The sequence below is a fragment of the Apteryx mantelli genome, chromosome 16 (assembly GCF_036417845.1).
Source record: "Apteryx mantelli isolate bAptMan1 chromosome 16, bAptMan1.hap1, whole genome shotgun sequence".
In the NCBI taxonomy this organism is placed as follows: Eukaryota; Metazoa; Chordata; class Aves; order Apterygiformes; family Apterygidae; genus Apteryx; species Apteryx mantelli.
In genome coordinates, this window is record NC_089993.1 from 1,116,965 (window position 1) to 1,144,562 (window position 27,598).

Below are 27,598 nucleotides of genomic sequence, written 5' to 3' on the forward strand. Positions count from 1 at the left end.
ACTTTACTGAACATGTTTACATTATTTTCTCATTCTGTTTCTCAAAGTAAAGAGAATGAAAAATCTATTTTCTTGAGGAAAAACTTAATTCTGTATGTTTTCCTTTCCCTCAAGGTATTTTTATCTGCCAGTACTACCCAAACTTGTTCCTTTCTGAGTGCCTTTATCCGTTTCTTTCTGGAAAATAGATTCCTTTGATTTTGTGCATGGAAAAGATAGTCACTTTGTTCTTTCCACTCTTACTCTCTGAGACTTATGACAGTCATAGCATCAGCCACAGGAAAAATGTGCCCTGCTTGTCAGGATGTCTCTCTATCACTGTAATAAAACATAAGTCTTTTGGTTATTCTTATTTCTAATTCTTTAAAACAAATATGTCACTTTGCTGTCTGCAATGTTACCATGTTCTGTAGGTTTTATCTTTTTGCATTTTTTTAAGTACGTGCTAAACCTTTTAGTTTTCTAACTGTGCTACGAGTACATGTCTTTCCCCTAACTTTTTTTTGGGGGGGACACCAGAGACTGTCCATTAACATCAGTGACTCACTTTTTTGAGCCTCTATCTGCTATTATCAAATTGAATCCTCTGGTTAATTTTGTGAGAATGTGATAAAGACCAATCATGGACAAGGAATACATTTGATAACAATGTCCAGCTCAACAAAATGCATCTGGAATCCAAAGGGCTGCTAGGAATGGTTGAGACAGGGAATATCCTTAAAAAAAAGAGGAAACATGAGTAGGAAGAAAATTATAGCTGTCTCATTTCTTTCAGGAAAAAAAAAAACAACACTGGGTTTGTTTCTGACTCCTTCCTTCATAGGAGAGTATCACAATACATGTTGCAGAATAAGAAGTCAAAGGAAAAGGAAGGAGATTGTTAAGAAATTCACATTCCAGAGGAAGCTGCTGGCGATTTCATTTTAAAAATTAAATGATCTGGGCATTCTGGAAACAGCAAATTAATGCCATGTATAGCATCCTATTGACTGTGTTTAGCGAGACACCTGGGAGGAAAAGCATTGTTAAAACTCTTTTGTTTTCTGTGCTTTAGGTTCTGGGATTTGGAGCGAGGTGAGAACTATGTGCTCTTCCCAGATGTGCAGTTTGGCTTTGAGGCAGGAGAATGTATTAACTGTGTTTCTTACTGCAGTGCTAAAGGTGAGAAACTGTTATCTCTGGTTCCTAAACCTTGTCAAAGTATCAATCTTTAGTGCCCTGTAGTCATTATTTTTATTTATCTTATTTATTTATTTATATTATTTATCTTATTTATTATTATTTATCTTGTTACTGAGGGTATGTTTCAACAGTGTTTTAGTTTAGATCAGGAATGTCCCTTCTGATGGGGCAGTGAGAGAATTCAGTACTCGCCACACGTTGGTTCACAGTGCGGAGTTACCTTGGAGATAACTCCAAGCACACAAATTGAATTCCCTTTGCTGGCACTGAAATAGAAGATGTGCTCCAGGAGTGCACCTAATGCACTCCAACCAGTAAGAGGCATTCAGTCTACAAGCCCACACTAGAACTAATCCAAAGTAGAGCTCTCCAAATGCGCATAGCGTGTGCATTGGATCCTTAACACAGACTGTTCCTCTCTACAGAGTTACTCCTGTGTGCTGTATAGTTTGCTAATCCGGACATGGCCAGGGTCTATTAGAATTGTTTTCAACAGTGGCTTGCACTCCAAACAGAACTATTGAAAAATAAATGGTTAATAAGAAATCATTGTCTGATACGATTAAAAGAGAACTTCATCTGGTAGCTTAGAAAATGGGTTTTACTATGTGAAACTTCTCCCATTGTTTCCCCAGAAGAGTTTAGGATTAGAGTGCTGGTTTGCAGGCAAGGCAAAGTGAAAGCTGCTAGAAGAAGGCTTCTCAATATCTCAAAACCAGAGTTTGGCTGCCTGTTACTTTGTATAATGTTTGTTTGTTTTTCCATTTGAAATGAAATGTCTAAAAGGTTTGTGAATGACAGGTCTTTTAGCAGCTGGTACTAACAAAGGGAGAATAGCTATGTGGAAGAAAGCATCAGTATCCAGTCAGAGCATAGGGACTTTGGAGGGCAAGGACAGATGGAAGCTCCAGGCACCTACAGAACTTGACGGAAATATCACTCAGATAAAGGTAAGACAGGAAAGAGTTTTGCATTTTAGTAGGACTTCACAAACATTAAATGAATATATCATCTTTGTGAAACAGAATAACTATAATTACTATCATACAGATATATACACCAGCAAAGAGGCTGATGCCCCCAACATGACATGGGAAATCATTGATAAATTTAGGAGTAGAGTTTGTCTGTAGAGATTTCTATGACTTTTCGCCCATCCTCCCCTCTACATTAAAGACCTCAAATAAAACCTCTAATTTCTCCAGTTTCTAAGTAATAAATTCTCATACTGGAACATATTAAAAGACTTAACCTGAAAACAAATGCCATGACGTGTCTGGAAATAGCCTGATATGTTTCCAGAAATCTGTCTTGGCATGAATCCATGTGCAACAGCTAAAGCACTTTTTAAACATTTATTTTCACTCACAGCAGAATAGCTGTTCAGATGGATATGTATGCTGAAACAGCTACCTTTTTCTGAAGGAGGAAAACCCTTGAATAACTTTCAAAATTGATATGGGCAGAAGTATTACCTGTTTGTGGCTAGTCTGTTACAGGCAGGGTTGAAATGGTCGGTAACATAAAACTCTGACATGCGAATAGATATCTCTGCCTGGGAGAATTAGCAGTCATGGCATCCTTAAATCCAAACATTTCCCCTTTTAATGTCTCATTGACAGACCCTTTGGATTCAGCACCCTGAAATTGTTTTCTGGCAAAGATAGATTGTCAGAAGCCAAACTTATGTAAGTTTATTAAAATAAGCAAGAAAATTTGATTTAAATGAATGATTTTAATCTTAGATAATTTTATTTCTTTTTAGTCCCTTTTTGCATATAAAGTTTGCTCTTACTGGTAGTCACAACAATAAAAAAATATTTACAACCAGATATTTTTCAGGTGAAAAGGTATGCTCTCTACAAGACGCACTATATTTTTGCATGCAAAATGATTTTTTTTCAGATGCCTTTTCCTTTTTTTTTTTTTTTTTCAAAATCAGAAAGTGAATGATGCCTTGTTTACTAGATTTTTTTTTTTTTTTATATGGCATTAGTGTCAAACTCTATGCGGATAATAATAGGTTTTCTATTATAAATTTGCAAAACCAACATTTTAAAACATTTTTTACTGCTTTTTACAGTATTTTTAATACTGAAGGTTGTAACAATGCATTGTATTACAAGATTTATTAATTTTTAATCCATTCTTCATTAAGCTGCAGGATTCAGCATTTTTATTTGAATTATTTCAATGATTATTGTGAGCTTAAGCATAAATACTGTCTTTCCATATTTACTTATTAATTTTTTGCTATATACAAAAGAAATGAAATGAGCACTACAGTCGTAAAATTTGAGTTTAAAAATATTGTACATTAACAAAAAATTAACTTTTTTAACCACCCACCGTTCTGTTAAAAGATAAACAAAGCTCGCTCTTCTAAATTCTCCAGGGGTTTTCATTTCATTTGTTTGTTATTCACTAATCTAAAGTTTTGTCTGGATTTTTTAGAGTTTCTGTTATAACTTAGATTATTCTGTTGCTGTGCTTAAGAGCAGCAATGCCCCATGAGAACAATGCCCTTCTTTTGGGAGAGGAATGAAAATCAAACATGTATCTGGTGCCTTGCAAGAGAAAGTAATTTTATGTTTTCTTCTCTTTGGGTTTCACATTGGAATAGAAAGTATATAAAAAGCTATGGCGTTTGCTTGCTCTAGGTAAGAACATAGGGAGTATATCAGAGTCCTGCTTTCTAAATTAAAACGTAAGGCTGGGAAATACTGTTGAAGTCAGTAACCCAAATCTTTTGTTAAGATGCTCCCATAACAAAAGGCCCAGGATATAGGAAACAGTGTGTGCCATTAGCATATCATACATCTGCAAATAAGTTGAGGGAAAGGAAGAGATATAGATGTTTATGTCAGCTTGACCATTCAAATATTTTCCAGATAACAGGATATGGAGTGCTGTCCAGAAATAGCACCTTGTTCCCAATGTTTGTTGGAATAAACAAAAGCATTGCCAAACTATTGTCAACAATCATTGCATTTTTGTCTCATTTTATAAAGCTAACTTTAATTATGGATACTTTAGGGTTTTTTTGTAATATTAATCTTTAGAGTCAAAAATGTTCTGTAAATGATTTTCAAAATTGTCACGTGTGGAATCTTTTGGTAATTCCTGTGAAAGGCTATTCCTGTGCTTCCACAAAAATCTCGTAACAGTCACATACTATTGTGAAATCAGGGTGGCAATATCTTCATTTGACTCCTCGCCAAGCTAATCTTTTTTTTCAACCTGGCATAGTGGCTTCTGAAGAGAAGTGGTTGGGAAATGCACTCCACTCTAGCTCATCTACTGTGCAGTATAGTACTCTAGCAGCTGTTAATTGTAAGTAAATGCTATTTTAAAAAACAAACAACAAACCATGTAAATTAATTTTATTTCTCAGATGGCACCCTTGAATAAAATAAAATATTTCCAAATACAACTATTTAAATCAATGTTGGTGGAAGAGTATAACCACAGAAGTATCAGTATATCTACATTTGTGATTAAAAAACTTTCAAATCAGGAAATAAATATGAAAGTTAAATAACTTTGAGGGAACCAGAGATCTTGGAGACTTGGCATACCCCTAGAATTTATAGAACTTATCAGTTGTATAGGAACAGAGGTGTTTTTGGACCTCACAGGGGTTTTTCTACAGCTCTTAAAAACTTTATAAATTATCTAGCCCATTTGGAAGTATGTCTGTATGAATGGTCTCTGGTGGGTCTTAAAAGAAAATCCAAAAAAACAAGCAAGAAAAATAACCCTCTGCCTGTTTCCTGGCCTGGTCATGAGACGGTTCCCATCTATGCAGGGATGTTAGGTGATATGAGGCTTGAACTATGTGCCCTGCTAATCGGGGAGCATTATCAGTGGTGTGTACGAGTTCAGGCTTCGCGCTCCCCCACGTGCTTTTAGCTTGCAGACTCGAGTTTGGATAACCTGGTGTGCAAGAGGGGTTTGCATGTAGCCAACTGGCTGCCCACAATGCTTTCTGAAAAGAATTATCCTTTGATAGGAATAAACATGAAAAATATCAGACATGCTTATTTGCCTATGGATATGGAAAGAGAGAATGAAAATGGGAATATTAACTACTCTCTTTAATAATATAGAGAGAATTCACCAGCTGCATGTTAAAAACTGTGTCTTTGCAAACTATGTCAGAGGTAGATCACACCTTCCTCCCATCAGATTTTGAAATCTCTGGTTTTAAAGTGGCGCTTTGTAGGTGGTATTTTTTTTATCTTAAAATATCATTTTAAAAACAATTTGTGATTCTAAATCGTATAAGGTACTGTTTTCTACTTCAGAATCTGGGATGAGTCAATAGGTCAATAATTGATCCAGAAATCTCTATGTTTTCATATTACTTAAATGAGTAATTGTTAATTCTTCAGGCAAGAATCACCTTTTTGTTACAGATTTGTAATATACCTAGTGCAGTTGGTCTCGTTCTTTTGGGGACTATGCGATATAAATAACAAGAACTTGCTAGAGTAGAATGTGAAAAATAAATTTAAAAAAAGGGAAAAATAATCTTCAGAAAACCCATTGAAAAAAAGCTTGGCTGGAACATGAGGATTCATCAAGAAGAGGAAAATGTTCTTTGAGACCCCTTTATTTATGCAGGTGATCAGTACTCTGCTAGAGAATTTGAACTACCTTGTTGACTGAAAGGGCTAACAAAGTTGCAGAAAAGAATAAGGAATTAGATGTGCAGCTTGCTTTTACAGATCAAAGCGTTATTAATCCCTTTGCGTATGTGACTGTCTTGCAGCATTAAATGTAAGGTGGTACAATAGCATCTTAGGAAAGAAAAGTGGCTTTAATTTATGAAAACACTCCTCTGTATAGACCAGGGGAGTCTGAATAGCTGCATAACCGTAGCATAATATTTCTGATCTCTAACAATTCTAGCCATTTGGCTATGGTTTTATTTAGGTAGTAGGACTTTGTGCCATATATATATTATGTTTGTTCCCCCCTACCCCTGCTTATCTATCTTGGGACATTGCTGTGACTGTTTAAGATTTTAGATGAAACTGTGCTGCTTTTTCTCTATTTTTTTTTCCTTGCTCTTTCCGCTGTTTGTAGTGGGGCTCCAGAAGAAACCTACTGGCAGTCAACAATGTCAGCTCTGTGGTGATTCTCAGTGAGCAGGCCATGTCATCTCATTTTAATCAACAAGTGGCTGTTGTCCAGGTGTCTCCCAACCTGTTTAATGCGACCTTCTTCAGCACAGGAGCCACATACAGTCTTCGTGTCGATATGAATGTTAATGGAGTCTTCGCTACTAAGGTTACTTCCCAGCCCAGTTGTGGGTCATTTTGTATATATGCACAAATATTTGCCTAGTTAAGTACATGGAGACCAAAGTTTGTACCTCTTTAATGTAACTCTTCTCTGATACTCCATTTCTTGTGTAGTGGACTGGAAGTATTTTTATGACTGTAGCAATCGCACAGTAGTGGAGTTGATTCTCAGACAGTACAGTGAATCAGTAGTTTTCTGGCTACTGACTTCTCTTTGTTGTGTGACCAGAAACCTTCCACCCTGCTAAACAGATGAACTAGTAAAAGATGGCTATTGTGTGGAAGATCTCAATGTGTTATTGCACAAATTGTTATGTGATTCCGAAAGAAACTGAATGTATAAATTCTTTGCTTTTTTGATTGCTTTAGGATGTTGTAGTATTCTGGAATGGGAAGCAAGTTTCTGTCTTTGAATGCTCAGGAGTTACCTTAAGAAATGCAGGTAGGACTTCAGAACAGAGCAATGAGTGGAGTATTAAGAGTGTTAAAATGGTTGCCTTCCTGCAAAGTTGTATGTTTACTTCATTCATGATAGATGATAGAGTATAATAATAATACTTTTTACTTTGCACTTATGAACACTAATTAGACTTCATATTGCCATTTTGCAGAATAGAAAGATTGGAGTATAAAAATATAGGTCAGTAGTTAAACAAGTCATCAACAAAACCAGAGCTCAAATACCGACTCCTAGACCTGTGCTTTATTCACTAAGTGTGCTGGGATATAATATACAGGTTGGCCTCAGAATATGCTGGTCTTCTTGTCTATGGTCAGAGGTAGCACTGCAGCAGCAGAAGTAAAACTGAAGATGATGTGCATCTGTAGGCATAAAATTAAAATATATATCCACATAACCTCTGTTCAGCTTCAGCCCAATTCTGGAGATATCTAAAGACTAAATGTATGCTTCATTCATGAAGTTTCTAAGGCATCCAGTTGTGCGATGTGCCTTGACAAAACTGAGCATCTCGAGGCTACTCCCCACAGATTAGATGTCGGGTCTGGATTTGAAAGGTGTTCTCAGATCCAGCATATCAGATAGATAGGTCCTTACATAAAACATGATATGAGGAGAAGTCCCCTTCTTTTTAAGTAAATCATGACAACAGTTCCTTCCTTCTTTCTGCATCCATTTATTGTAATGATGGTTTGATTGTGATTGTTCCAGGCTCTTTCCTTTGTGACTCTCCAGTTCTGTGCGTGCATGAAGAAAATCTGTACACAGTTGAGCCAAATCGGGTCCAGGTCCGCACCTGGCAGGTAAGGGCGGATGAAACTTGAGAAGATGAATAATATGTCTCAGTGCTGCTTAGCTCCAGTAGGACTGCTGACTGTGGACCTAGCTAAGCAAACCTAGGTAAAAGTAACACATTCTTATTTTTAGTGATAGCTGTAATGATCATTCAAGAAAGTCATTACATATAAACAGGGGCATAAAGCTGAGATCGACCAATATGCTTTACTGTTTTCAAAGTTTAGGTGTGCTGTACTCGCAACTTAAAAGTTAAGTGGAGGTTTTGTAAATCTATTGACTCTACCTTTGTCACAGAAAAAATGTGTTGAGGATTTCAGCTGAAAGATCTTTGACACTCCCTGTTCTTTATAAAGTCTGTCATATTTAAGTAATACTGCAGTCTAACTAGTAAGTGTTTATAACAGAAAATAGAATTCTGTAAGGACCAGACTTTTTAAAATGATCAAAATTGCATGCATATTGAATGTATATATTATTAACAGGAAAATGAATGTACACAATATTTTTATAAGGTAATGAAAATACCCCCTAGAAGTTCTGTTTAGAAGTGTGTTTGTGCCAGGTCTTTTGTTTAAACATTGTAGCCTATGCTAGTTCATGCGAATCAATCTAATAGATTCTATTAACTCTAATAGAGTTCCATGATACATAATTTTATTTAAGAAATAAATATTTTATTTAAGAAAGGGTGAGATTTATCACAATAAGGAGTGATTTTATCTATTTATTTTGCCAACTGTATATTAATAGACCTATAGGAACCTGTATTTGTGTGTCCCTTTTAGCTAGAAGAAGTTATATTATTGCAGAGCCAATATTTGCAGAAGGGTACCTCTAAACTTGACCTTTTTGGAGGCTGTACATCCAGGTTTTCAACCTGAAATGCAGATTGCATTTGTTGAAACCTTGTGTGAGATGGCGTGTATATATGTGTGTGTGTGTGTGTGTGTGTGGGCGCACGCGTTTGTGTGTAAAGTATAGTTTCTCTCATTTTGCTGATGATTTAGCTAGCGTAGAAGTTCAGCAGTTAGTTAACTAACTTAGTGACAAAATAAATCCCTCTTAGTTAGACACTGAACACACAAAGTTAGTGTTATGCCCTTCTCCTCAGGGCACGGTTAAGCAGCTGCTGGTGTTCTCTGAAGCAGAGGGGAATCCATGCCTCTTGGATGTCTGTGGAAACTTCCTGGCTGTGGGAACTGATTCGGCTCAGTTTAAAATCTTTGATCTATCCCGCAGGTATTAATAAGGCTTTAGAAAATCTGCTTATAATTGAGGGTATTTTTTGTGGTGAGGAGGGAACTTTTAATTGTTTTTGTTCTGATGAAAAGTGATAGCCTCTTTGAATCTCAAGACAATACATGGAGCCTGTATGAATTGATGGCCTTTCTCTAAAGCAAGGGAAGAGCCACAGAATTATTAGACAAACCATGGAATGAGTAATGTAATAGCAGTAATTTAAAAATATATATATTGTGGGGGATGTTTATGTGTATTTGAGAGTGGGTGGAGAAGTTTTAGAAGATCAAGGCAAGGATGTCATATGTTTCTGCTGATAATCTAAACAAGAAGAAGAATAGAGTGTCCGCAATTTTTAAGCTCATTTCCTCTACAGAATCAGTGAATCCAGGTTTGTTGATTTATGACAAGATGTGAAACCCAACTTTTTCTAATTTGTTTCAACTCTTCTGAGATTAAGGTCTTGTTTAAGTTAGGTAACGGGTTTACTTGACTTTGTTCAAATTATATTGTGTGTTTCCATGCTGACAAACAGCTTTGGCATGAAAAAGATACATTGCTGACATGATTTTTCTTTCAGAAATTTATCTACTAGTGACTAAGGCACATTTAAAAACCTGAAAAACTTGAGTAAAATGGATTCTGTCCTTTCTTACATACTTACTTTTGCTCCAGAGTGTATTTTCCACACACAGAACAGAGTGACAGGCTATCTTCTATTTTCATTGTACTACTCAATTTCCTCGTAGAGGAAAAAAACTTAGTACTATGAATTCAAAATTCTGGTAGGATGTTCTTGTTGTATAGCTCTGTTGATGGAATCCTGTAGGAGCATTTAAGTTTATTCTTGCTGATTCATTGAGGAAAGTGTCTCATTAACCTCTTCCTGAAAGTAAGACAGGTGGGAGCAATTCTCTGGAGAGGAAGCTAGTCTGGGGCAGAAGGGTCATAAGGTAGAAATAAATAGAAGACTTTTAAGTCTTACTCATAATATGAAAAAAGTTATTGACTGCTGAGTATTGCCACTTGCCTGCCACCATATGAATTAAGTTTATTTCTTTCCACAGAGAGGCAAAAGTGCACTGCCATAGCAAGAATTTCTCCAAGCTCTTTCCTGGCCTGGGAAGCATTGCATCTGTCAAGTGCAATGCTAATGGCAACAAAGTCAGCATCCTTGTTAGCAAGGTGAGGCAAAGCTCTTTCCTTGCTGCCCTAGGGCCTGACCAGCAGTTGCCAGACTGATACGGTGCGAGAAGATTTCTGAAAACACAGGATTAACTTCTCAAAAACAAACTTACATTTTCTGTGCACTGTGCTGGAACTTGAAATTTCAGGTCCAAGTGTGAAGCTAAACACTAAAACTAAGCTGTGCTAAGGTTTTGTATGTTTCATGAGAACAACAGCTCAGAAAAGGAAGGGTCAGATTAATACAAATGCTATTTTGTAGCATTTCAAAGAAGTCAAAGGCTAACTTGCTAGAACAGAAAAACAGCATGAAATTTTCTGGTATTTATTCCAAAGAATATTCTTGTGTGATTACCAGTGCACAAAACTATGACAACATGAAGCAGATGAGATAAACATACCATCTGAACTTGACTTTTTTTCTTTTTAACTGCATGCTTCAGTGACTTTGGTTTTCCCTTTCCATAGGCGGATGGGAACATTGATTCCAAGATCTGTTTCTATGATGTTGAAATGGACAAAGTTACAGTCTTTGATTTCAAAGCTGAACAAGGGAATGGTAGAGAGAAACTTCCTTCTGGACAAGGCATTAACGAGTAAGAAGCTTTTATTTTGGAAAGTATGACTTGTGGCTTTAAGGTAGGAATCTGCCCTGTGAAAAGAAGCCACATCTCGATATTGGCAATTCTCTGTCTTTGCATAGGAGCTTGTACCAATTTAATTTTTTTTTTTCTAAAGATTTAATTAAAACTAGTGGATAATTTCTGTGTCGATCAACCCATATCCGTGTCTCTTCTGATATCTTCATTTGACACTCCCTAGTTCACATATCTCAAAATAAACAGAAGGAGCTGGTTCTTCACACAACATGCAGCCAAGCTATGGAACATCCTTACCAAAGTATTTTTGGATTCTGAGGGAAGGATTTATGGAGGTACTGGACAAATTCATAGAGCAGAAATCCAGTGAGGGTTATTAAAATTATGGAAGCTATGTCTGGCACAGGAAATCTCTTAGAGGGAAATGATTACATGTTGGGGGCAGTACTTTTGGACCTATTAGATGACCAGCTTCATGATTCTCTTCTTCAAATAATTATGTTAAATCTTGGAAGCCTACTGCTCCATGAAGAGTTTATAGGGTAGAAACTGAAAAGAGGGCATTCTGAAGCTCCTTATAGGAAAAACTTACTTCTAAGTCCAATACAGAATGGTTTTGTGTGGATGAAAACTTTTGTGAAACAACTATTTAGAAATTATGTATTTTTTTCACACAAGCTGCTCTCTGGCAAATACATTAGAAATCCTAGCCACCAGGCAGCATCACACAGTGAACTAGGAATTAGTATGGAAGTGCAGTGGAATATTAGGGTACAGATTTCAATCTGGTTTTACAATGATTTATCTTACTGTATTTTTCTTAAGATGAGCCAGTCTTAGAATACAAGGTTTTGTTTTTAGCAACTAGCTGATGCAGGTATTACAGGCAAAAATGCTGTTACTCTTTTCAGCACTGAAAAAAAGGAAGAAACTACTCAGCTCATTAATAACTAAAGACAGTGCAAATTTTGGGTCTTATATCTTGGTCAGTTAGGCAAACAGTCTAATAACATGACTTGAGAAAGTTGTTTTCAAGTGTAGTATCTTGTGCAGCCCACCAGAGGCCACCACAAACTAGGAATGTTATTTCACTGATGTTTAAATGCTAGATGGTGTCAGCATGAATAATCCATTTATCTGTGCTTCATTGTGGATTATCTTGAAATCAGAATGGGTAAACTCATCAGAAAATGATAACAATATCTATATTACTTCCCTTTCTCTATCTCCTCCTCAAGCAGAATCTAAAAACTCCCTATTTTTTACACAAATACTATTTTTCATTTTGAAAATAATTTATTCAGAGTTAAATTCCATGGATAGGACATTGTGTATTTCTGCTTCCCCTCTAATCGGTCTGTTAATTTGCCTTCCAGCTGTCCTCCTCCCCCTGCCATGAAGACTACCCTTCAGTGGTGGCAGCAGAGGAGAAAAATAATTTTATGATGGTTTCTCTCTCTCTCTCTCTTTTTTTTTTTAAACTTGACATCTACATAAATCTTTTATTTTTCAAAAGAATAGTAATCCCTTGCCAAAATAGTCTGAATCTGTGCGTCTAGATTCTTAATATGGCCTGCACTGAAGTAGTGTTTAAATGCCTGAAGGAGGCAGTAAGTCTTGCCTATGTTTCTTATTTAAACTGCTGTCAGAGAGTAGCTTTTCTAAGGCTGAAGGGTTTTTTGTTGTGCTCAATCTGGTAATTCATAATGTCTCTGAATTCTTTTAAGAACCTACTGTTAAGTTCAAGCATAGTATTCAGGAAAGGGAATGAATTGTGGCATATCTGGAGATTGAAGTCCCCCAGCTGCAGATCAGGTTCTTAAGTAGTTGCAACCCTCTATGTTCCCTCACTGCATCCCAGCATTGATGAGAAGTTTAGCAGATAAAAGCGTGGATCACACTGCGTGGCCTGGTCTCTGCTCAATTCCCAGTAGAGATGGCAAGGAGACTTTTAGGAGAGATCTGTTGGCTGAGAATATAAACTAATTTTTTTTTCTTTTCTTTTTTTTCTTTTTTTTCCTCCTCCCCATCAGTTTCGTTGTGACTTTCTGGTGGTGGACTCTTCTGACCACTGCTGAGCTGGATATGAATTTGAGGAATATGTATTAGAAACTGTCTTTAGTGCTTACCTAAATGCATATCAGTGTACTCAAGCTATCTTGAACCTAATTGGCTGGGTGTTTCTAGAGGTGCTGGCAATAAGTACCTTGGGGCAGTCTGTAAAACCCACAACAAAGCAGAGCTGAGGTGGTCTCCATGTTACAGTAGCTACACTGGTAAGAGTAACCAAGCTAGGTCATTTAAAGCATGTTCAAACATTTCTGTAGGACACGTGATCTCAGAAGAGGCATATTTTAGGTGCATAATTGCATTTGTATCAGCTTTTTTGCCATTGAAATACTTTACGTCCTGATAGTCATGGTAAACGTGCAGAACAAACTAGAAGTGGCATTGCCATATATATGTGATTGATACTACAATGCAGAGCTACTGGTCTGGATAATTGAGTCTGTTTCCTGGTAGAGTGTTTTATTTTTTACATATTTTTACAACATTTTAAGTATGGACTAATGTGGCCACTGTCCAGCTGTTTCGATGGCATAGCCTGCTTTGTTTCTGTTGGTTACTGACTTGTTAGCTACCCAGCTGACAAATATTACCTTCATTTTGGTTAAATTTGGTCAACACCAGTCTTGTAGATACTTAATGCCATCTGTAATCATGCCAGGCAAATTACAGCAGGAACACTAAAATATAAAAGCTTTCAGTTATTACTCTTAGCCAGCAATCCTCCTTTCAGTATCTGGTGTCTAGATGCAGCTGGTTTTGCTAAGGTGGCAAGCTTATTAGAGTGATCAGAAACAGATCTTACAGATGTATTAAGCTTTGATAAATATTTAAAAAAAAAAAAAAAAGGAATTAAAAAAATGCCCAACAACATTGCCTCTAATAAAAGACTGCATAAAAATTAGAAGCTCCCACTTGTACTAATGAAAATCTCCAGTTCCTGGGAGTATAAGGGAGGCTTATGAGATGACTATTGAAATTAGTACTTCTTGTGGGCTGAGGGTGGTGTGATAAAAACCTTACTTTCAAAGCAATAACCTAATTCAATTAGTTAAATGACAATACTTCATTCCGCTCCACACATTTTTTTAAGTAGATACTTGTATTTCCTAATGTAGGCTACAGTCAACACTATCACATCCTTAGCTGAGGTTCTGTTTTAGGTACCAGTCCTGTCTTTTATAATAAAAAGCTTGAATTCTGTAGAATTTCTTTGGTATAGAGTTCCAGGGGATGAAGCCCTAGGCTGTGCTGAGCCTTGGGACGCCTCGTTTTGCATTCTCTGTTCTCTCAGCTTTATGCTGATGGAGCAAGATTAGCTATGTAATGTGGGTGATGTGTGCCTGCTCCAAGGGAATACTTGCTGAATGAGCATCTTTCTTTGCTGATACCTAGAGTGCTCACAAACTCATCACCCTGGTGGGTGTAGGAGTTCCACAGGGGATGTAGCAAGGCAAGGGAAGTAAGTAATGATCTTGGGGATTAAAAGATGGAATTCAGCTCCCTATGTAGCTTGAATGAGCAGGAGCTTAGATGCTGTAATGGTTTATTCTCTGCCAAAAAGCCTCTTTAAAATCCTTGCTAATAGAAGTAATTGAGAGGTCTTCTACAATGTCCGTTAGTTTTCATCTCTTTTCCGTTCACTGATGTGTTTGACCATAACATGATGTTTCTACAGGAAAAGCCTTCTTGGTAAATATAACATATCAGGAATATCCTGGGAATTCAGTAGGCCTGTCAGTTCTTTGTATTTCAAATTGTATGATAGATTGAATGAGCTCTAAATACTTAGATGAGCTAATTGGCATGGCTTTGCATTGTTTTTATGAGGTTGAAGCTAATGGGAGAAATAGAAGTAATATATTCTACCTCATCCACATTCTGAAAAAAAATATATATTTGCATACATTGTGATAAGTTATCATCATCATAAAGTTATCCCTTCTTTATAGTTAGTCCTTCTTTATATTCATGCATCGAACAAGTTGGAATTGCTTTATTTCCCTTTCTATGTTTCTTGTTGGCAGGACTGTTGTGGAGTATCCAGAGTTACACAGGCACATCCCTGTTTGCCATTTTTGGGACCAGAGTGAACCAAGACTTTTTGTATGTGAAGCAATTCTTGAAACAAGCCTACAGTCTCCAGACCAGAAGGAAAAACAGACTGAGAGCACAGTACGGTCTTTCTGTTTCTTTGTTTTACCTTGCTCTACATGGAGTTCTTCATATCCCAGTAATTAACTGTTTGCACTTCGTTAAGCTGCAGGACTAGGTAGTATATGCTATCATGTGCAGAAATTAGTAGCCAAACCAAGTGTTTTCTGTCTGTGGCTTCAGGCAGTCACTGTATGTTACCTTTCTCTTTTAGCCCTAGCTTGCATACTCTGGCAAAGACAGAGAGGTGGTTTCTGAGTCTATGCGGGAATTTTGAGGACGATCAAAATCCAAAACTTGTATCTGAACTACAGTTTGTCAAGGGACATGAATGGGTGAATCAAAAAATCTTGAGATCTGATATTTATTTTAATTTAAATAAATTAATGCAGGTTTTATATCTTGACTCCACTTTTTAGCAGCAAGGATTGATTTGACAGAATAATGGGGACCCTACTATTAAGGTGGACAGTGAAGTCAGTATATCCTTCCTGCTCAGTTTTTACTATCTTTTGCTCTTCTGGACAGACTTTGTACATTGTTATAGTACTTCCCAAATTGTATTTTATGCCTCTTTTCTTTTTACAATAGCAAAAAATATTTTGTTTTTATTGTTCAGAAATAATCTAATCAAAGAGCCATTTCATTTGACGAACAATTTCCCCCCTTCCCCTGCTAATGTGCTTAAAGCACTCCTTTCCATTTTGTCTGTGCAAAACTGTCTCATTTTCATCAATATTCCTTTGATTTTAAAATGTCCATGTTGATTTAAAGTGCTCAGATTCATCCGTTATTTTAGTTTAATCTCTCCCAATTAGAAATAGAAAGCTTTGTTTCTTTTATTGATTGAATGACTTGGAAAAATCATGAAAAGATCAATGTGAAAAGGAATACGGGTGTCTCAAAAGACCTTGCTGGGGTCTTCCAGCAGAGAGGAACACTTCAACCTAGTATTTCTAACGTAAAGAAACAAAATTGTTTGGTTTCTACATAATTTTGACAAATAAAAAGATATAAAATGAATATAACTATTTTTTTGGTCCGTATTCCAAAGCACTTTTAATTATGTGCTTATTCTTTAACAAATTAGGAGTAAAATGCTTTAATTTTGGCTTAAGCCAGGTCAATATTTAAACCATTACAGAAACTGTTTTTACATGGCTAGTATATTCCCTAATAACTCTCAGCAGTCAGTGAGCTACTGAAATTATGGCAGAAATAATGCCACATTAAAAATAAAGTGTTGGAAAAAATTGTGTTTCTTTGAGTCTGAGTCAGATCTCTCAAAGAGAGACTTCCAGATTAGCAGTCTGCTGCCAGGGGCTTCCCTCTTTAGAGGTGGAAAGGTTGGTTCCTGAAAGGCAGAGGTGACTGGCCCTCTGCAGCAGGAACACAATTTGTAATGTGCAATGACTTGTTGGCTACTTATTATAAGGAGGAAGCCTGCAGCTCTGCCCTCTCCAGCAGGTGTGTATGTGTGAATGTGTATGTTGTATTATTTTCAAGAGAAGGTTCTGCCAAGTGAAAATGGAAAATAAAAACAAAATGAAAGAAGGATATTGCACCATAAAAAACAAAACAATACTTCACTTCCTTTTCCAGCTGGATGTTTTGATTATATCATTCTTCAGTACTGAAGAGCATGGCCTTTTGCTTCAGGAAAGCTTTCCATTGCCTTCATCCTACCAGGTTCTCTTGGGCATTGAGGTGCCACATTATTACTTTGCAAAAAAGGTGAGGAAATCCTTTGCAATTCCTTCCCCTTCCATAAACTTAGACTTTTTCAATGTTGTAGCTGTCAATTTTAATCAAACTGAGTCTGGAGTAAGGTGCAACTCCAGTGGTGGTGGCTGCATCACATGTAGCAGTAATATAAATATCATTCTAGTATTGGTATACTTGGCAGTTTTGTGGAAATTGTACTGAACTGGCTTTTCATGGGTATTGCAAACTAAATGTGTTGTGCAAGCACAGGAGACAGAGCATTTACCAGAAAATGCAATTAAAAAGGGGATGTTTAAAAAAAAAAAAAAAAAGTCTTTCTACTGTATGTAGTCACCATTTCTATTGTATATAAGATGAGAATATATGTGTGTGTCAAACTTGCATATGGCATAAGAGGGGGCATTTCTTTAACTTCAGAAGAAGCAACCCACTTCTCGTTGAACTTAATCCCCACAGAATACCAAAGAGAGTAAGAATACTCATCTTGCACTGAATGGCTACTTGCTAAAAATATCAGGAATGCATCCTATAGCTTCTTGGAAACTTGAATGTGGATTCAAAATTGTTTGTATGTTAAGATGATTAGTAGTTACCTGGAAATAATGAAACTTATTGCTTACAGAATGGATCTCAGGTCAAGCTCTGACCTGATTTCCTTGTTGTCTGTTAAAATGGTGATTTGTACTGCTGTCTTTTTCCAGGAGGAGCTAATGGAGTCTGTTTGTTCTACCAAAACACTTCTTTTTTGTAGAGTCTGAAGGAACGTGATGTTAATGATACTTCTAATCCTCTGAATAAGGCAGAGACAGGCAGACCAATGTGATCCCATAAATCTCACCTCATATAAGTAGATAAAGACTGTGTTTAATAATTCTCTCAAGACTTTCCTGTTTCAATGTAGTTAGATTCAGAGCAGTACTTTGCAATGTAGCCCCTTTCCAAAGAATAGACTATGTACAATAATCTTCCCATGCAGACCTAGCTTTTAGAGTTGTACTTTATTTTGCTTTTTTCCCCCCATTAATATGAAAGGTCAAAGACTATCTGCTGCATTTCCTTCCCCCATCATGTCTCATGTTATTTTACTTTGATATTACATCTCTTTCTTTTTTTCTCTGTATGGATTATTGCTGCTATTAGTTGTTTTTTCAGAGAGGATGTGTCTATAAACCTGTAAGTATCTATAATTGCATTATTCTGCTCCTCTTCCTTCATCCTACTTTTCTCTCTTCTGTTTCCATTTTTTCCTATAGTAGTTTACTGTATTTTAATGGCTAAATTACTTGTTATGTAGTAATTCATGTTGCAAACATGATTCAGTTTATAACAGAGGTTGTTTTAAATAAATAAAATGAAGTTGATGCAACAAGTCTTACTTGACTGAGTTTCAGCTCAGGGTTTCACAGAAAGGTTTCTTCTTATTCATTATAATGCCTTTCCTGTTCTTGTTCCAGAAATTTCCCAAATTGTAGTCAAACCCGTTTCTCCTGTTACCGAAACTCTAGAAGTTCCAGAACTGTCAATTGGACAGGAAATGGTTTGAATCCGAGGTTTAGTATTTATCTCATGTGCAGGCAAGAATAAAAGAATTGGGTCTAAATTGTTACCTTTAGAACAACAGACTCATTTTTGAGAAGAGACTAAGCTTGCAAATGTTTATCTGAAATCTTCAGAAATTCAAGGACTTAAAAGAATAGTTGTTATTGTAGTCTTAATTATAATAGTCATTGCTGCATCTCGTATCTCCTAAACATTAGTGATGAAGTATTGTGGTTGTTCATTATATGTCATGATATGCTAATCTCTTTTGTGACATTCCGTATTTATGGAGGCTTGAAGTTCTGAAGTGTCATGACTATTCACTATTGATCATAGTCCCACAGAAGTAGAAAACTTGGACTCCAGTGGAAATAATCATGTAATTAACATCCTTCAGACATGTGAAGGAGTAAGTTTTATCCTGCTTGGTACCTAAATGATATCATTCTCATTTTAGTCAGGAGAAGCTGAGACAGAAGGACAAGCAGAGTCTGGCTCAATAAAGATCTCGCAAATGGTTGCCAGAAGACCCATGAGAGATTTTGTTGGGTTAGGGGACTGTGATAAGACTACACGGGATGCCATGCTGAACTTCAGCTTCCATCTGACTGCTGGAGACATGGATGAGGCCTTCAGATCCATAAAGCTGATCAAAAGGTATCGTAAGTATTTATATGTATGTCTTTATGGTTAGAGTTTATTTTTATTAAAAGTTTGTATGAAGTTCTCATTTTTCATTCTCCCTTTCATTTTTTGAACAAGATGAAATGTTTACCTTATGGACTTTTAATGTAGTCTCTGTTTTTTCTTTGTCTACAAGGTGTTGTTGTAAACTATATGGATTCTTTTTTACTAAACAAGGAAAAGATGGATTGATAATGATTGACCTTATTTTGTGTCTGAATGGCAAAAAAAACACATTATGACTAGGAGAGAACTGAACATTCACAACTTTATTTATACATCTAAAATAATCACAGTAATACCAAGTATTACGAATTTACCGACCATATAGCTGATTTTTAAATTTAAATGTACATTATTATAATATGGATATTGCAATATTAGAAGAAATAATATAATGTCTTTTAAATATTCCAATATCTTATTTTTAAAAAAACCTGCAATTAATTATAGCATGTTATTTCTAGAAAACATAGAGCTTTTCCAGAAAGTAATGCAGACAAACGAATACAAATCTTAGTTGGTTTTTACAAACCTACTGTTAGAAGAAACTCTTTGTCAGCTTTATGGTATTGTACCCTGATAATCTAGAACAAAGCACTTGTTCTAGAGCATCAGTCTCCGCAGAGTGTTGCTCACTTTGAACATGGTGCAGAGTGGCAATTGGGGTTGAGTTTCTTATTACATCAGAACTGGGTGCAGAACAGAACTCAAGAGCCAGCTTGATGATCACTTTTTATCAAAGTGTGGCAAAGTATGGTGGCAGTTATGATAAAGAAGAAAAGCAACAAACTCAACTGGGAGCAACACAGCAGTCCTAAAGAATTTGTAACATTCACAGCTCGTGATCCTTCAAACTGATTGGTAACTGTGCTCAGAGTAGCATCCATAAGAGTTTTCAAACATCTGTCATTGCCTCTAGTTCCTGTATTTTAGGTATTTCCATAGGTTTTTTGACCTGTTGGTTTTCTTCCTGAAAGTCACATGCACATGGCTTTTGTGAGCCCTTGTGCTTATAGGGGTCAAGCTTATAAACATTATGCCTAATTTTGAGGGTGCTAATTATTTTCATTTCACTACCAGGTTAAGGTACCAGGCATGTCTTTTTCTCTCATGGCTAAGTCTTGTATATATGTCTAGTTCTCCAGTTCGGGTGCTTCAGTGGCAGATAAAGTCTCCAATATTCAGCGTGTCTGTGCCTCTGACCACTGATGGGCAGAGCTGGGTATCCCGACATAGCACTCTGATCTGGAAATGTCATTGCAAATATGAACGCAAGCTGGGAAGGAAATCATTTGGGCTGAAATAAGTGTTTTTAGTAATCTTTTCCAATAAGGTGAGTTAATAGTAACAGGGATTATTAGGGAGTCCAGGTAACCTTCTTGTCACATCATAACACTGAAGTAGATTTTCAGTACCACGTGTGACCTGTTGTAGCTGGGTACCCTTTTCATTGTTAATAGCATGTCTTTATACCAACAAGATAATCCCAAACCTCAGTTTCAGGATACAGAAGAAGTGTCTGGAAAAAATGCAACTTAATTCTTCTTCATTCCCTTACTTTACAATTAAAATCATTGGAATTGCACTTTTTGCTTTATACTATGTGGATCATGCTTTGGCTTGGAAGTAGGAGTTGCAGCTAATTAGAAATTCCTTGAAGAGGAGTGGATGGATGAGATGACGGGACTAAAGATAAATGAAATTTAAACTGCTAGAAATCATCACTTGTACAATGAGTTTTCTGCTTTCTCAGTTTGCCTGTTTGTTAACTCTAAAGGAAGAATGATTATCAGTGGTCTTCTATAGCTTTTTTGCATCATCGTTAGGGAGCAAGATAACTTTATCCAGACAGAAAGAGAATGTGTGTGGTTGCCTCTTTTCTGTAGTATCACCACATACACTCTGTCTGCTACAGCTGAACCCCACTTATGTGTAGCTGTGAAGTTGTCAGGATTCTGACAATCCGATATTCTGTGCTGTACAGCAGAGGAGGAGGGCAATATAATATAAAATATATATATATATAATTATGTGCATTATACATATGTATATAGATGGAGCCCATCCAAATAATAATTGAGGGCCTCTGCCCACAAGAGTGAGCTTTGTGATGTCCTTCAACCCTTAGTTTTAAATTATAGCATATATTTATAGAAAACAACTCCAGTGCAGATCTCCTTGGAGATCTCTTCCCCTTTCAAGTCCCTGCTTTCAGCATGGTGACTCAACATAGTCATTTTCCAGGCCACGGCGGAATCGAGCAGTCAGGGTGCGGCTAATAACGATGACCCGGGGTGCCATACAGTCCTCTCGCCTATGAAGGATGTTCCATATGAGGATGGCAGCTGCCAGTGTGGCCAAAAGACACGCTCCGATGTTCAGGTAGCAAGACCATGAGAGGTTGGTGTATGGTCCAATGCGGTAGAAAGTCACCAATCCAATGACCAGAACGAAACCTGCAAGGAGAATGGGAAAGAATTTTTTTTTTTTTTAATGAGTTATTCTTTTGAACTTCTCTAGTGGCAAGATGTCTTAGGCCATTGTTCATGAGTCCGTAAGTCTCTTCCATCCTTCTTGTGAAGTGCTGTATGTATTCTTTAAGGCATATTTGGACGGGGTGATGTTTTATGCAAAGACTGGATGCCTGAAATGAAGTCTTAATGTTAGGTTTAAATCTTTTCACTGTGATTTAAATTTCTTACTCCCACTGCACTGTTTCTTGTGTGTGTTGTTTTTTTTTCCCCCCCCATCCTCTTGTTTCACTTTCTTATTCCCACTGCCAACATAACAAACAGGTATATTGATAGTAATAATAATGAAAATCCTTTGTTCAAAAGTACAGTTATTCTGTACTTCTGCACTGTAAAATTTTTATTTAAGGCAAGCCACTGTTATGAACTGCAAAGATGATGAATAGCAGAATATATGTTACAGAAATTAAAAAAAAAACATACAGCAGACAAAAAAAGGGCAAAATAAGTTGGACCCGTGGCCCCACTTTTTCTGTGCTGGAAAAAAGTGTTATGAGGGAATAAACCAGGCAGGAATAATACTATGCCCCCAGAAGCCATCAAAGGCAAGGTTTCTGTTCCTTGCCTAACCTTAAGCACAGTAGTCAATTCCCTTAAAAGCTGGTAATCAAGTAATAATGCTGCACTTAGCTAGTATTTCTATCCAGATGTCACAATGTGATTTGCAAACACTGAAAGAAGAGTTTTGCACCTTTTTCTTGATATACACCACTGCTAAATAATAGTATTCCCTATTTCACAGATGAGGTGACTTTTCTAGTCTTGTGGGAAGTCTGTATTAGAACAAGGGACAGAAACTAAATCCCTTGACTACCACTTTCTTATGTTATTAAGACTGCCCTTCTGCTGAAGAATGCATCAATAGTGCACAATTACTTTTCTGTCCTCTGTGCCTTGTATTAGTTTTTCTTCCTATCCCTGTAACCAAATGAACTTACTTTCAGCTTTTAAGAGAAGTAGTTTATAGATCTAATTAGGTTGAAACAAACATACAAAGAGGCAAAGATGTCTCACTAACCAAGAACAGGTTTCCTCTTCGTTCTCCTTACACACGTAACTTTAACTGCTACTGTAACGCCAGAAGTATCATGGACAGAAGGGCCTGCTCATGAAGGAAGGCTAAAATAAACACGGGCCCATAAACAGCCAGAAGGATCTGTAGATACCATCTCCTTAAGTTCATGGGCAAGGACAAGCCATTCTTTCCTAAGTGCAAGCGTCTGAATGCTCTGCTTTCGCAGTGAGCTGCACTGCTTGGAAACATTGTTCCCACAGATATAATGCAATGCTTTAAATGGGGTACAGGGGACACTCACTTGATTTTATCGTATCAAATTTGTGTTTAGAAAGAGTACTAGTAATGCAGTGAAGATGGAAAAGACAAAAAGTATACACAGGTGAAAAATAAAGAGTAAGGAAATGAAAGACAAATATGAGGGGGGAAAAAAATCAATCGCCACTTAAATAGACATGACACTTATTCTGAGAGTCAATATTGAGAAAGCTGAGTCCTCCTTATAAACTAGCATAGAATGAGTACTAATTCAGGAAATGTCTGGCATCCTCCGCTCTCCTGTGTCTACCTAAAAGGTGATTTGTAACTCCCATAGCTGCTTGCTACACCTCATCCTCTTAAAGTAGCGTTGTGTCAGAGATGGCATGTACCAGAGATGGTCTGAAGTGAGGCCGTCCTTCCTAAGGATATATGAAGAGGAAATAGATTCTTACAGAAGGAGTAGCTCTTTCCTGCTCTTTTGCCACTCTGCAGTAGCATCTGCTGTGAAGAAAGCCTAACATGCTCCAGATGGGTTTTAGACTGATGAATCAGTTGTAAGGACAGCAGTTAAGATAACGCCTTGATTTGGTCAGTAAGATTCTTTGGGGCATCATGAAATATGGTAGTCATTTCATTGTTCAGTGAATTACTTTTATGTGGGAGAAAATGTAACCGCATTGAGCCCATTAACTTAATTGAGTTACAGAAACCACTGACTTGTGCAACAGTTGTTCACTAGCGCTCCAAGTTGAGTCTGCAGGCTTATTTAGGAGGCCATTTGTGTTCTTAACATTAGCTGAATTGGAGATGGGATCCTAACAGGTCATCTAGCATTATTTCTAAGTATACTGGTTAAGAAGTTGCTTCTTGTTTTCTGTTTGATAAAATACTGAGTTATGATTGAGATGGAAACATAGTGAAGCTTTTCTTGACAAATTAAGCTTAAACCTTCATTTTTTTCAGTAATCACTGATAGATGACATGTCTTAGATCAGATTAAGTGTCCTTTTTAAAATACTACTCTCTTGAAGCCAGACAGATGTTATCTACATCCTTGAATGGTACAGACTGTTGGAGGCAAATTATCTGTTAATGTCTTTGAAAAAAATTGAGGCTAAAATTGTTGAAGGAGATAATATTCATATGCTCAGCTGATTGCTAGCATCGTCGTGTGAAAGTGGAAATATTCTCTCCCTGTGCATTCAAAGTCCTCACTGAAGTTGACACCTGTTTTTTTGAACATTCACAGAACACTACTTTTGTCCCCCAAACTACAGTTAATTGTGCTCTTCCTTTTCTGTGATGTCTCCCTTGCTTGCTTTTGAATTCAAGTGACTGGTGTTTGGTGTTATCTGGGTCTTATACAACTTTATTCTGTTTCTGGATTGTTAACAGTAATGGCATACAAGAAGACACTGGCAGAGCTGAAAAATTAAATAGTTTTCCCTCACTTCCAGTGTAATGCTTTCACTACTGCATGCTTCCTCTGAGTTCAGTTTCTCCTGAGGTACACGCTTGAGAGAGAGGGGGAGAGAGATGCTGTATTATTTGTGGAATACATCAGTTTTTAAACTCTCCACTGAGATGACTTCATTCCCCATATTTAGAAGCAAGATGAGAAAACTTCTTTTCTCCCATGTTTTGTTTTGTACTTCACAGCTGTGATCCTGTGGAAGCAGTGTGTGTCTGTTGCCATGTGTTTATAGAGAAGTTGTATCTCCTCATCTAAATCTGAGCTCTTTTAGGTCTTATAATACAAATAAATACCAATTATGCTTTTCTCTTCTACAGATTGCAATCCACTTTTCGAAGGATGACAGATACTACTTTTCCCAGATAAAGGCAGGAAATTGAGAGAGGGAGTTTGTTTGCACTTCCTGTGGCCAGGTTAGGGACCTGTTTCTTTTTCTTCTGTTTTAAAATTACCAGAGGAAGCAGGGCACCGAGGAAGAAGTCAAGAGACCCGTCTTACTGATGAGTCTGTCTGGCACATGACAAAAGTTTGTATGAGATCAGTTTTCCTTTCAGTCACTCTTTTCCAGTGTATGTGCATTTTCACATTATTTGTTTCAGGCTCTGTGAGCAGAGACAGCTGAGTACAGGAAGACCAGTTGCATAGAGTAACGCTGATGCTATGAAGCATGTCTTGCAGCTTTCTTCCTTTTCACAAAGATGATGCACAGCTTGTGAGTAGCTCATTTTGCCAGCAAGTCAAAAGGCAGTGTTCTGCGTGGTTCACAGGCCAGCTGACATTTTAACACCGCAAGGGAATAAGAAGTCTAAAATCTTGATTATGAATCAGGACTGAGCAAAGGTGTGGGCATGGTGACAGTATACTGGCATCCCTCCTAGGTGTTCCAATGCCTTCTAATATGTTACTTTTCTTTTCAGCGTTTCCTTCAATATAGTTGCACAGAACTGGAGACAATCTGATCAAAAGCTAGTTGATATCAGTAGCAGCCTTTCCACTGACTCGGCAGACTTTAGTTCATGTTTTATTTGTACAGCAATAACCAGCTTGTTAGGGTAGCTTCAGATAAAATATAGCACAGTCAATGACTGCAGATTGAATGCAATAGCCACATAATTTCCTGTTACTGAATTATGACTGGTGCCTTCCTCAGTGCAGATTTACAGGTATTTATCTCTAACGTATGGAAATACTGGGTGATTAGCGCTTCCAGTTTCTGAACTGATCAGTCAGTTGATGAAGTCAGATCTGCTGGTGCAAACCTGCTGGGAAAAACGTTTAGGGCTCCTGGCCTTTGTGAGAGCTAAATTCCCCTGGGCATGAGTTTTGCACCATTCTTTGCTCATTTGGCTAAGGCAAGCAGCAGTAGGTTTATATATATTCTTTTACGGTACTACAGAGGTAAATAAATGCTGTAGGAATATTTTCAAGATTTAAACTTTTTTAAGCACACAACTTTTAATTATATTACCTGCCATTTTCTCTCTTACTTATGTATGACTTATGGCCAATTACTGTCCTAAAAGGCTACACATCAGTGTGCTAGATGAGCCATCTTCATGAGCTCCCTTCCATCTGAAGGAGGAATTATCCACCAGGAAAAAGGAGTAAGGCTTCCTTACAGTATCCAAAATAAAACTATTTATGCTAGCAAGACTCTTCCCCTTTGCAGGCCCTTTGCCTGAACCCTAGCTCAGACCAGCAGCCTACCCCACCACAGGCTTTCTCTCCTTTTGCAGTTTTGTGCCAGTGTCTGAGCGGGAGGGAGCTGGGAGATGGTCGCTTGCAGAGCTCCCTGACTTGGCAGATAGCAGGAGTGACTCACTGGAGCTCTTGAGCAAAAAACACAGAATCTGTTTAGAATACTTTGCCACAGGCTAGACAGGAACTGACATTTAAGAAGACAGAAAAACATGATAGCCATGGGAGAGCGAAAGCATAGTACTTTAGAGAGTTTTCACAGTTGAGTGATTTTACAGTTCTGCCAGTAGAAGTGACTAGGGAGAGCTCTGGAACCCAAACGTTGCTGAGAATGTTATTTTACAGTGTCCTTATTTCATATTAGCATGGCCTGATACTAGATTTATAAATGTAGGAACTCAGGAGCAAAGGTTGAAGAAATTGTATTGATCCAAAAAGATTGAGTTCGTAAAGGATGATATCTGTATTTTGATGAATGCTGCTTTTCTAAAGATAACCTTATGCGAAGACCCCCAAAGTTTACTTGGAGAGAAGAGGTTTTGCATATGTGCTACACATGTTTTGCTTGCTCTTGGAGCAGTCTTGTTGAACACCAGCAAAGACTTCAGTTGAAACAGTTAGCAAGTCTGTTCTCTAAATGCCTGATCAAACATCCTCAATTCATTTATTTGCGCTACTCTGGTTCTTCTCATCAGTGGTTGCTCTCTCTCAGGGAATGCAGATTTTTATTCAGCTGGGACTCTGTGATATGACTGTGTCTGAGGAGTGGTCTCTTTTGCCAGTTTAGTGGATGAAACGTTAGGGCTGGCCACTTACATGAGTACCATTTGGTTGCTAGCAAGCAAATCCTAGTGCCTTGATGTAATAATATCTAATTTCTGTAATGAAAGAGAATAAAATTGAAGTTTGACTTTATTTTTACTGACATATGTAAACAAAGTATTGTCATGAGATCAGTATCTCTTGCTTTGTTTACTGCCTTCACTGTGACAGTTACTAATATTTGGCAAGCTGTGACAACATTTTAATCTGTCGCTGTTGAGTATTGCTGAATATTCAGTTAGTGCATCACTTTTGTGTGAACTTACTGTATGGAAAGTGGTGCTGGGATTCTACTCCTGCAGATGGCTGTGTAACCTGGGTATAACTCAGTTGTTATTGTAAATATACTAATGCAGAATTCAGCTCTGTATTCAGAATAATTAGAAAAATTGAATGTCTGAATTAAATTTCAGTATTCCATTAAAATACCTGGAGGGAGATAGTTGGTTTCCCAGACTATTTCCCATAGGTAACGTCTAGTAAAAATAATCAGAAATTTGCTCTGCTTGCCATCAGTCATTTTTATCTCTGAATTCGTGATGCCTTTTTACTCCCATTTACATTTTCAGCAGTCAAATGCGGAATAAGATTAAGTACATTTTTTTTCCCTTATTAATAACCTTTTGTTTTATAACATGTCTCTGTATTAAAAAAGGAGTGGGGAAGAAGATAAGGTGAGAGATCTGGGTCCCAAAGGGCATCTCCTATTGGAAAGCAGTTCAAATATCTGTTAAAATAGTATCATTTTTAGTCCGTGTTGTTTATTTTAGGAGGGCTGAAGATGGGAAGTAGTTCTTTAACACTCTGAATTTGGTTATGAAAATATTAAATATTTTGGTCTGGCTTAGTTTCA

General features: G+C 37.2%; 2 protein-coding genes across 2 annotated transcripts in view; one reads left to right on the forward strand and one right to left on the reverse strand.

Moving 5' to 3' along the window:
* IFT140 (intraflagellar transport 140) overlaps positions 1-27,598 on the forward strand; it is an 81,413-nt gene that overhangs the window by 12,834 nt on the left and 40,981 nt on the right. Inside the window, exons 7-17 of the mRNA XM_013939938.2 lie at positions 1,055-1,161; positions 1,984-2,132; positions 6,274-6,477; positions 6,861-6,933; positions 7,663-7,754; positions 8,861-8,988; positions 10,056-10,173; positions 10,642-10,769; positions 14,867-15,014; positions 16,596-16,727; positions 18,715-18,914. Of these exons, the coding sequence (XP_013795392.1) occupies positions 1,055-1,161; positions 1,984-2,132; positions 6,274-6,477; positions 6,861-6,933; positions 7,663-7,754; positions 8,861-8,988; positions 10,056-10,173; positions 10,642-10,769; positions 14,867-15,014; positions 16,596-16,727; positions 18,715-18,914 (1,479 nt within the window). The remainder of the gene's footprint in view (positions 1-1,054; positions 1,162-1,983; positions 2,133-6,273; positions 6,478-6,860; positions 6,934-7,662; positions 7,755-8,860; positions 8,989-10,055; positions 10,174-10,641; positions 10,770-14,866; positions 15,015-16,595; positions 16,728-18,714; positions 18,915-27,598) is intronic.
* Positions 19,191-27,598, reverse strand: part of TMEM204 (transmembrane protein 204) — a 31,739-nt gene continuing 23,331 nt past the window's right edge. Inside the window, exon 3 of the mRNA XM_013939937.2 lies at positions 19,191-21,400. Coding sequence (XP_013795391.1) covers positions 21,156-21,400 — 245 coding nt within the window. The 3' untranslated portion in view covers positions 19,191-21,155. The remainder of the gene's footprint in view (positions 21,401-27,598) is intronic.